This window comes from Camponotus floridanus, unplaced genomic scaffold, assembly GCF_003227725.1.
Source record: "Camponotus floridanus strain SB8 unplaced genomic scaffold, Cflo_v7.5 scaffold523, whole genome shotgun sequence".
Classification (NCBI taxonomy): Eukaryota; Metazoa; Arthropoda; class Insecta; order Hymenoptera; family Formicidae; genus Camponotus; species Camponotus floridanus.
The window spans coordinates 1-11,885 of NW_020229685.1; the positions used below are offsets into that span (position 1 = coordinate 1).

An 11,885-nucleotide genomic window follows, 5' to 3' on the forward strand; every position below is an offset into this window, starting at 1 on the left:
TTTTTCATTATGTGACAATAAATGCAGTAAAATGTTTAAAAGAATAGAAAAATAGAATCTCTTTAATAAATTGGTTTCATAGAGTTATTATATAATTACATGTTTCTCGTTGTAACGAATTATGAACATTGAGATGCTTTTAATATCTTTCCTTGGGGGATGGCACAATTGGTAGTACAGATGTATTTTGTCAGATTGAACTATACCTATATTATAAATATCCCATTAGTTTATATGAAATATAATAAATTACACAATATTTACCTTCCATGTGCAAGTCTTTCAAACGTTGCTCTAATTTTTTAAATTCTGGATTTGATTCAAAAATTGCATTAGAATTATCTACATTGTCTTTATTCAATAATTCTGCTAATTCCTTTTCCAACTCGGCATCCGAGTCTGTGAGATTCAATGTTTCAGATAAAACTGTGTCTATCTCTTGTTTCTCTTCTAAATCTGATTAACCGATAATAAATATTAATATATCTCTCTTGTTACACAATCATTTACAAATACAAAATAATTACCTCATAATATCATCCATAACATCTCTAAACATTGTATTCCGTTAAATCATTTTGCCCTATTTTCTTTAATACATCAGAACCAGTCTTGTAAAGCAGATAATACAGCAGAATTAGAATGTGCATCTTCAATATTGGTAATTAAAATACGTAGGTTTGCAAGAGCTTGCGCACGTTTTTCTATGGTCTTTTCCAATTCGATCTTTCTTCTTAAGCGTGTCTTTGCCATCTGACGCAATTCTTTTGTCAAATATGATTTTGCTTCATTGATAATATTAAGTTTCTCTTGTTCCATAAGTTCTATCTCCTTAATCAATTCATTTTCCTGCTTGATCAATTTATACATGCCTTCTTCTACTTCTGTAATTTCATTTACTGTTTGTGTAGAAATTTTAACTAATAATTCATTATTTGAATTGAAACTTTTCCTGAAAGTAACTTTTTTTCTACGCCTCAGCCACTCCAAAACTAATCTCACTGTATTGTCCGAAATCTTTTTCTTAGTTTTGCTCTTGCAATATTCCACTATTTCAGAAATCAGGAATAAAACATTGTCTTTTTAATATCAACAATAGAAAGAATAATGTCACCCAATTCCTGAACAATTCGCAAATGTATGTATCTCACTTCTAAATTATTTACATTCTGACCTACTATATAATTTTTCACTTTTGAGAAAGACCAGCTAATTGGTTTTTTATAAATATATCAATTGACCATGCTGTCCATGTTTCACATGGTTCTTGAAAAAAATCAGTCTCTTTAATTATTTCATTATTTCTGGAAAATTTTATAAAATACACATATTAAGATATAATATTAAAGACCATATCAAATTAAATAATATATATTTTTTGAATTGATAACAGATATACAAATAATTATTTTTATTATGGTAGACAATCATTGAATATAATAACTGATTAACAATTCACTAATTAATTCATGACTGATTAGTTTTTACTAAAATAAAAATATTTAATCAATGTGCTATATAATAGAGAATAATACCTGAGAAGTTCTTCAATAACAGTAACTAGACAAAGGGGTGTACAACCTCTTCTTTTAAAAGCTTCATTTAAATCGATGATAGAAAAACTGCATTGCATGGTATATTCCAGCCATTCATATATTAAATTATTCCAGAATTTGTACTTAGAAATCCAATCTTGTGGATTGGCAGATTTACTGCGAAATGGTGAGAACAATGCACTCATTCTTTCTTCTTGATTCCAACATTCTGGTAATTTTTCTGCTGGTAGCAGAAAATTGTCACTGATGTTTTTATCAACCATCTTATTGTTAATGCTAATTTTCTAAAGTTAATTATATAAAATCTCGTGTAGTCTCTGCTTCTCAAGTTAGGTTATAAAGATTACTTGGCTATAATGAAGGCCTTCTATTTTTACATATGCAAATATTTTCTCTGCTCCCTCCCCATTTCCGTTCAATCTAAATGGCGAGATTTATGCTATACAAATAAAAAAATACAACTTTTTGAAATGTAAAATAAATGACTAACTAATAAACACTGAATGTCATTTCAAACTCAACATTTTGATAAAACACTTGCAAGTTACAAATTACTTTAAACGATGCTTTGTCGTGAGAAATCGATGAACTCATAACCAGAGTCCGGCTTTAAGCCGAATCTACATTGGTCGTATCAAAACGTCGCAAGTCGTAAGTCATTAGCAAATTAACCAATCATGGTTGATTATTTTTGAAGTACTCGACTATGGTTGGTCAATTTGCCAACGACTTACGACTTGCGACGTTACTATACGATCAATGTAAATCCGGCTTAAGATCATCTTAAGCTCTCATTCCACCAATCAATGGCTGCATTGTAGCTATTTGATTGGTTGAATGAGTTCTGAAATGTGAGACCGGACTATGAATACCGGCCTTAGCACATTCGCGAAAAGCAGTATCATCTATACCGGTTTAGTGACGGTAGCAAAGAGGGCACCGTCGCGTAGAAAAAAAATATGTATATATTAACATAGAAAATATGTTTATTTAATATTATACATAAAATAATATAATAAAATAATATATATACAGGGTGTCCCAAAACTCATAATCAATCTTTCAAAGACAGATTCCTGGGATCATTTGGAGAAGATTTTTCCTCAGCGAAAATGTCGATGAAGGCCATCATTTTTTGCATGTTCCCGATTTTTCATATATCTCATAGTCATCATATATCTTTGCAATTAAGTCTTAAATTAAAACTCAACTAAAGTAAACTCTATTTAAAATTAATCGAAGAATATAGTTTTGTTAATATTTTATTTCTGCAAAGCTTAGTTTACGAAAAACCCCTTATTTCCAATCACTTATAATTCGAAAATTATTAGTGCCTCGACATTTTCGTTGAGGAAAAATCGTCTTCAGATGATCCCAGGAATCTGTCTTTGAAAGATTGATTATGAGTTTTGAGATATCCTGTATATATATATATATATATATATATATATATATATATATTATATGAAATATAAAATAATATAATAAATTATTATATTTTCTTTTTCTACGCGACGGTGCCCTCTTTGCTACCAGCACTAGACCGGCATAGACAGTACTGATGCTTTTCGCGGCGCTCGGCCACTAGCACTTGGAGTGGGGAAAACGGACTCAAAGTTAGCCCCCACTTTCACTATTGGAAATTTTTTTTACCAATCGTTTGGTGATTGATTGGTAATATGTGGGCTTTCTAAAATTCACTGCCAATACTCAAAAACCAAAGTGTACGTCATGTAAGCTATAGATTTTCAGTATTGGCAGTGAATTTTGGAACGCAGCTGATATAATATTCAAAATTTTTGGTAATCTTTCGTTTTTTCAGAATATCATAAACAAATTTTTAATCTTCTTTTAGCCCCATTACTTTGACTATTAAGCATTTTTTTTTATCAATCGTTTGATTATTGATAAATAGTGTTTGGTATTCAAAACGGTTTCGTATTCAAAACGTTTGGTAGTCTCCTATTTTTTTAGAAAATCATATACAAATTTTTAATTTTTTTCAGAAAATTGTAAAGGAGAGTGGTGTCATCACCGATTTCGCTCAAATTTTACAATTTTGCATATTTTAGTGCGTAAAACATGAATATGTCAATTAAAATTGTCCCTCTCAATTAGGAAAAATCTTACGAAACACTAAAATTAACAGTTTAGGATCAGGAAACTTGTCATACCGACTATATGTATTTATTTGTCACCAGTAGAGCGCATGAAATTTGAACTTTATAATACTAAAAATGATAGATATCGAGAAAAGATTAACGAGGATCTTACGCAAGGGAAAATGTATTATAAATTTCGCACTGAAAGCACAAGGCGGTGTGGATTGAACCTTGCTTCGTGTGAAAAATTGCAAATCTATGTGGAACCGTACAATAATTTAGTTATAAGCATTATAAATAGTATATTTCAGATTCTTCCATTTGTGATAGTGACAGTGGTAGAGGATTAGTTTTTGAAACTAATAGTCTGTATATTTCAAAGGTATTGTTAGCGTTTCTCTTGGCGCGATAGTAGAAGATGAAACTGCTCATTGTGACAATAATTTATATATCTTATATAAACAAATATCTAGTCATATTGATTGGATACAATTGCTAATACATATATATATATTCATCATAGTGTACCTGTCAATATATATATATATATATATATATATATATATATATATATATTCATCATAGTGTACCTATCAATAATCATATATAATATATATATATATATATATATATATATATATATGATTTTATATATGATTATTGACAGGTACACTATGATTATTATAGTAAGAGATATGGTGCAGATGGTCTTCATGAAACATATTGAACTGGAAAAAATGTGAAGATGAAACAGAAAAATTTTAGAAGGAATATATTTTGAAATATATGGTGGATATCGAGATTACAAAACAAATATATCCTTTTGTGAATAATATTTTTTGTATAGTAATTTTTATTTTATTTTTGCACGTGCAAAATTTTCTTTCATTTACCTTAATCAATGTTATGTTAGAACATTAAAATGATTAGCAAGTCTTCCCTCCCATTCATTTAATAATAGAGAACTTCCTATGGAAAATAATAAAGAACAAGAAGGAAAATAATATATAAAATATATAGTTTTGACTCTGTACCAAAAAAAAAAATACAATAAAATATTCAAGGAGAAACAAATATTTTTATTTATCACACGAAAATTTTTAATTATTTTTTATTCAAGACTATAATTATAATTTCGCATAAGTATAATTTTTAATTAATATAAGTATAATTATAATTCCCTGTGCAAATTTTTGAATGATTCTATGCAAACCTGAAACACACACATACATACAGAGAGCAATGATTCTTCAGTCGTGTATTCTGATATACATATATATCATCTTTTTTGTAGGAGTTCTTTGAACTAAATTGTGAATGTGTTCACATACATCATCGATGTGTTGATTCTTGTTGATTTATTTGTAGCATATGTTAACACTTACATACTTTCATTGTACATCTTCGCACATTTATGCACACATAGAGATAACGCGTACGTTTTGCTTGGGTTATCCTCAGTTATCTCAACCTTGTGGTAACTACTAACTAGTAGAAGATCGCAGTTAGTGATCGAGCGTCTTATAAGACGCGGATCGAACAATTCTCGGTTTTTCGCCAATGCTTTATCATGCGGATTATTAAGCACATTTCTGCGCTACTAACGTTTGTTTATGGTAAGTAAGAATCTTATTACATATTTATGAAAGTAAGTTAAGTAAATTATTATTAATTTAATTTTTTTCTCGAAGTTTTTTATTTATATTAGTATATAATAACAACATAATATACAGGGTGACCCATTTTAACTTAGGCAGCCAAATAACTCGAAAACCAAGTCCGAGAGAGAAAAATGTTTCAGACAAAAGTTGTATGGTTTCAAGGGGGACATAAGATGGTACCATTGGTTTGACCTTGAAGAGTTATTTGAAGGTCACATGAAGGTCACCTTTAATTTCTTAAATGGAACCTACATTTTCTCTTTACATATTCTTGTAGCTTATCTCGAGAGCTTTCCAAAACACTATAATTAAGTACCTTTTCGTTAAGTACTTTTTGAGTTATAAGGCTTGAAATCATTTCTTAATTTTACATAAATCATAAAATATCTTGTAAAATATTCATTTTTCGATTATCTTACCTTAATACTTTTATGTACAAAATAATGAGAGGAATCAATTGGTGTAAAGAAAACATACAGTTGTTTTTAAGAAAAAATATGTAATTGTTAATTACAAATTACATATTTTTTCTTAGAAACAACTATGTGTTTTCTTTACACCAATTGATTCCTCTCATTATTTTGTACATAAAAGTAGTAATATAAGATAATCGAAAAATGAATATTTTACAAGATATTTTATGATTTATGTAAAATTAAGAAATGTTTTGAAGCCTTATAACTCAAAAAGTACTTAACGAAAAGGTACTTAATTATAGTGTTTTGGAAAGCTCTCGAGATAAGCTACAAGAATATGTAAAGAGAAAATGTAGGTTCCATTTAAGAAATTGAAGGTGACCTTCATGTGACCTTCAAATAACTCTTCAAGGTCAAACCAATGGTACCATCTTATGTCCCCCTTGAAACCATACAACTTTTGTCTGAAACATTTTTCTCTCTCGGACTTGGTTTTCGAGTTATTTGGCTGCCTAAGTTAAAATGGGTCACCCTGTATAAAAGAAACTTAAGTTACATTAAAATTAGGCTTATGAGAAATCTTTTGAAGCATATTACTTTAAAATAACATTGAAAAACAATCTGAGAATGCATAAAAATATGGTTCTTTTTCACTGATGCCGATTGATATTATTTTATATTCATTAAGAAACTTCTAGACATAGTAATGAAATCATATTAATAAAAAATAACATCACATATAACATAGAAGTTTTGAAAAAATATTAAATATATTTCAAAATTGTTTAAAATTATTACATACTTGTATACATTTGTATACTTTAATTTTAATCGAAATCAATTAATTATACAATCTGTTTGATAAGAGCGTGTACGGCTAAATTTTTTCCTGAAAATCGTACAGAGTTCATTTCATTCAAAGCAGTTAGCGGGACCCTTCCTCAAAGACACTTTGTATAGAAAGCCTCAGTTGTCGTTCGACCTTGGTCACAGAAAAACATATTTCACAATGAATGCCGTATATGCATCACGTTACGAAGCCGTGTTTCTGTGTTTGCATCCGAAAGGACCGAAAATGTCGTATGGAGTCACTGTTAAATACATGAAAAAGTTGAAGGCATTTATAAGAAAGTGGGTGAAACGTTACTTCGACGTAAAAAACGTCGATGACCTGCCATGGCTGGACCAGATCGTGGCTCTGTGCAAAAAACTTCGAAAACGGAGGACAGAGAATTCTACGGGTGTTTGAAAAGAATCCTCGTCTATCATTGCGTGGCAGGCAAGCAATTTTGCGTGAAAAAGGTCTTTATGTCATATAATACTATAAGAAGGCATTTATTGGCTCATGATGTGAAATTTCGAAGCACAGTGAAGAAACCACTACTGTCCGAAAAACACGTCGAAAAAAGACTCGCTTGGGCAAAAGAAAATTTGGACCGCGATTGGGACAATGTAATTTTTTCAGACGAAGCTTCTTTTTGAGCACGTTCTTCTATTAGTCATACCTGGTTTACCTACACTAATAGACTTATCCAGCGGACTGTTAAACACCCGGTAAAAGTGCACGTCTAGGGCTGTTTTTCAAAACAGGGATTTGGAACTTTACATATTTTCACAATTTAAACACTACCAAAATGGTCAAAATATATCAGAAAGCTTTATTACCGTCTGCCCAAAGGTGGTTTATGAAGAAAAATGAAAATTGGCTACTGTAAGAGGACAATGACCCAAAATATCGGAGTCGTCTTTGTACTGCGTGAAAACAAGAGAATGACATTGTTGTACTGGATTGGCCGGCACAATCGTTAGATTCAAATCCCATAGAAAATGTTTGGGCACTCATGAAATTCAAGCTTCGAGAGAAACAGATCTGGAACGTCAAGCAGTTATTTCGACAGATTTGACTCATATGGAGGTCTTTGTCCCCAGATTATGTTATAAAATTAGTAGAAAGTATGCCTCGGAGATGCCAGACAATTATTAATAGTGGAGGTGACTGGACAACTTATTAATAATAAAACGTCGCGATTTATATTATGTAGTATGTATATTTTTTTTCAATGCCCTATCGCAAATAGTTTTCGGATTTTGCCATACACACTCTTGTCAAACAGACTGTATATTGCATGTATATAACTGATTGATTGAATAGTTTCTTGTGAAGAGACAATTAATAAAAAAAAATTTTATTTCCATTTCTTTTTATTTATTTTGCATTTATTGGGACGAACTTTATGCATATATGTGGTAAACTTTGTTTTATAATAATTAAGTATCTACAACATTTTAATTTAGAAGATTTGTAAAACGTCGTCGTAATCTCAGTCAGCTTTAAAAACCAGTTTGATCCTTGACCCTCCAGTAGAGAAATTTATATGTTTATATATATTGGTAGATAATAAACGAAGAAAATACTCGCGAATACATGATGTGTGTTATCTCTATTATGCGCATATCTGTCACGTTTATAAAAAAAAATTTTTCTTTTAAAGATAGAAATTGACATTATTGTAACTAATTGATTTTGCCATATAAAGATATATGATCATGAAACAAAATTTTGCATATTATACTAGAAAAATTCTAATGATATTTATAAATTGTATAAACTGCAATTTTCATTTATATATACACACACGTATAATTAAACAACGCATGTAGTAAACGCATGTATATAATGTATATAATAAAGAAAAATTCTCATTATCTAATAAAATTGTTTCTTGGATTTTCCATAGTGTATATTGGTTCCGGCTATGCACAAACTAATAATTGCGGGTGAGTTCATGATTATATAATATAAAAATTACTTTGATATATACATAATATCTATATTCAAATAAATAAATATTTTTATTCTACTGTTCAAATAGGTACAGGAATTTTCAATGTCGCAATGGAGAGTGTATAGCTGGCGAATTCTTATGCGATGGTAAAGTGAACTGTAGGGATTCGTCCGACGAGACACAGGTCGAATGTACGAAACCGGAGATTTTATGTCCTGCATATGCTTTTCGTTGTAAATACGGTGCGTGTATAAATAGGGACAACGTTTGCAATGGCATCCAAGACTGCGTCGACAATAGCGATGAAACGCAACCTGGGTGCACGAGAAATAATCAAACATCAGCAAGACCTCTATGCCAATATAATAAATTTACATGCACTGATGGACAATGCATCAGTAAGACTAATCTGTGCGATGGAAATAAAAACTGCGTGGATGGTTCCGACGAAACATCAGCACTATGCGGGTCATTGATGTAAGAGAATTTTTCTTTTTTTTTTTTGCTAATTCTAGGTCAAATAATAAGCAAACAGATATTTTACAATCGACAATTTCTTTGCAGTTGTCCACCGACAGTTTTCCAATGCGATTATGGAGCTTGTATCGACGGTGATCTACGATGTAACGGAGAAGTTGATTGCGTCGATGGATCAGATGAAACTCCAAAATCATGTGGCAGAGGATCGTGGTTTTTACGATCAACGGTGCGACCAACAGCAGAACGATTACCAGTACAACCTTCATCAAGTCCTTTTGTTCCAATATCTGGCACAAAAACTTGCAAAGCCCCACCGCAACCGCAAAACGGTCATTGGAAGTTGCATCGATCGCAATGTTCAAACTCTGAACAGGACTGTGATATTTCGGAAGGAATGAACTTAGGACCAGGCTCTCATTTAATTTACTCCTGCAATTCGGGATATGAGATAAAAGGTTCTAAGGATGTAAGCTGCAGTATTGAAGGAAAATGGCTTAATATACCAAGTTGTAAAGGTATGATAATAATAATTACACACATACTTGTAAAATATAAGAAAATATGTAGAATAAAAAAAATGTTTAGAAATATGATGGTCATAATGTTGAAATATTATAATTTAATATAACAGGTATTTTTCATGTGCAATTATGTATTAATTTCATGTTTAAAATATTTTTTCAAAGAAATACGCTGTGAAACTTTAAGTACAGCATCAATTAATGCCGAATGTACATACAACAATGAGTGGGTGTCTTGTGACTCTCCAGTTTTACCTGGAACAAGTGCCAAATTGTCCTGCCGAGACAGTTATCAATATGAAAGCAGTACACTTTCAATACGAAACAATTTGGTGAAATGTAATGAGAATGGTCAATGGGTACCAAAGCCTATACGATGTGTTCCAGGTCCGCTCACAATAAATATTTATCTTAATAATACTAATATTGCGTTGCATACCACTTTAGATAGGAAAAATGTAACATTTATTGAAATTTGGAATGACACAGTTATTATACATACAGATACTAAAGATCCAAATTATCCAAATATAGATATTAGGATGTCAACATCAAACAATGATTTAGCAAAAGAAAAGCCTTGGACATAGTCTTAAAATTATGAGAAATAATAATAGACTATAAATAGTAATTTTTAAATAATTTTGTTTCTGTAGCTAGCATATAATCATATTATATTCATATTATAATCATATTTTAATCATATTATAATCATATTATTATCATTTTCTATATTATGCAAACTTAAGGAAAATGCAATCGAATTTTGTGGAGGAAATAATAAATCTCCAATAAGGAAACGTATTTTTTTATTAAAAACGTATGATTAATTTATCGAAATGAGATAACTTTCAATAAAGGGAATCATTATTATGATAATAAATTCAATTACATTATAAGAATTAATGTATAATAGGATAACATATGATAAGCTAAACACATTGTAAGATAAAAAAATATAATTATTTCATTGTAATTTTACCATTAGTTCTTTTTATCAATTCATCCTAATTTAAAAAATTTTATACCAAATACTGATATAATTCAAACATGTGTATTATATACATATGCATATATAGACATATATTACAATTAAAATTCATAAATAATAATAATAAAATAAAATAATAAAAATAAAATAATAATAATAGCAATGTAATATTTGTAATCAATTTATAGTCAAACTATTTCACGTCTCATTAAAACAGGCATCAGCAAAAATTCAGAATAATTAGATCTAGTGGCTATTTGAGTACAAATGTTCAGTTGAAGATCATCTTTAAATTCCAGAAATGCAGGTAAACCACTAGATTCATTGGATTAATTCAAATTAAGTGAGATCTATTGCACGTCTTTGCATATAACGATACGCAGGAATTATAAACCTAGAATGTATGAACATATGGTTAGATACGTTTTAAATAATGATCTATAACGATCTATATGATCTCGCATAAATTCTCTTGAATCATTCATAAGCAAATGCCTTTTGTGTTAATTGATTCCTGCAAGAAAATCTAATGCAAACTGATTCGGAATCCAAAATATAGATTATTATGATAACAATGGGGCAATATTTTTGCCTTGAATTAAATCAAACAAACATTTTACTACAACAAACATATAATTAACCGACATTAATTGAGATTATGTTACAAATTCACTCGGCGAGGTTTGAAGCCGTTATAATCCTTATGCTGTCCAATTCTAGTAAGTGTCATCCGATGATTTCTTACGAAAATGTATAGAGAAGAAATATAAATATATTATATTTAATAATATTAAGCTAAATTATATTTACAAACAATATTATGTTGTATCTTAAATGACGAAAGAAAAGCTGAAATAATTGTGTAAAAAACAATTGGAATTTGATAAGAACAAAGCACTTCTTGCAGCTATATTTTTTAATAAATTGCATTTCTAATGAAAAACTCCGTCGAAAGTTATTTTACTCGTTATTTGACTGGTATGTCAAATATATTATTTTTTTAATTGCGTGTGTGGCAGCGGGATATATTAGCGGGATATATTAGCACTTTTATCACCGCAATCTCTAACGATTAATATGGTATAGTAAATTGCAATGAGAAAAACGCGCTTGTCGTGTCGAACAGCACCGTTATGCATTTAAGTGCACTTGATGAAATGCATAATACAGATAAAATCAAATCGATAAATCGATAATTTGATGCGACTCGGAAATATTTTAAATCACAGAGATTATCTTTAATTAAAGACAACGAGCTGTTCTCTCACTGATTGTGAGCGGTAGCAAATTAATTTTTGTTCACGAAGATGTAGGGAATGAAAACCTTTGAAATTCTGGGTCCGCAAAAATGTTACATTTACGAGAGAGCTTC

At 30.0% G+C, this 11,885-nt stretch overlaps 1 protein-coding gene and 1 pseudogene across 1 annotated transcript; one reads left to right on the forward strand and one right to left on the reverse strand.

Moving 5' to 3' along the window:
* Positions 1-99: 99 nt before the first annotated feature.
* On the reverse strand, positions 100-1,840 carry LOC112639244 (annotated as a pseudogene).
* A 3,325-nt stretch (positions 1,841-5,165) lies between these two features.
* LOC112639246 (modular serine protease-like) lies at positions 5,166-10,146 on the forward strand. The gene is made up of 5 exons (XM_025412571.1): positions 5,166-5,274; positions 8,474-8,513; positions 8,609-8,998; positions 9,086-9,516; positions 9,688-10,146. Exons 1-5 carry the CDS (start codon positions 5,229-5,231, stop codon positions 10,110-10,112), a joined length of 1,332 nt encoding a protein of 443 aa, XP_025268356.1. The 5' UTR covers positions 5,166-5,228; the 3' UTR covers positions 10,113-10,146.
* Positions 10,147-11,885: the final 1,739 nt, after the last annotated feature.

Coding starts and splice junctions, on each gene's coding strand:
- LOC112639246 (XM_025412571.1), top strand. CDS start 5,229: ATGCGGATTATTAAGCACATTTCTGCGCTACTAACGTTTGTTTATG. Junction 5,275..8,473: donor GCTACTAACGTTTGTTTATG/GTAAGTAAGAAT, acceptor GATTTTCCATAG/TGTATATTGGTTCCGGCTAT. Junction 8,514..8,608: donor GCACAAACTAATAATTGCGG/GTGAGTTCATGA, acceptor CTGTTCAAATAG/GTACAGGAATTTTCAATGTC.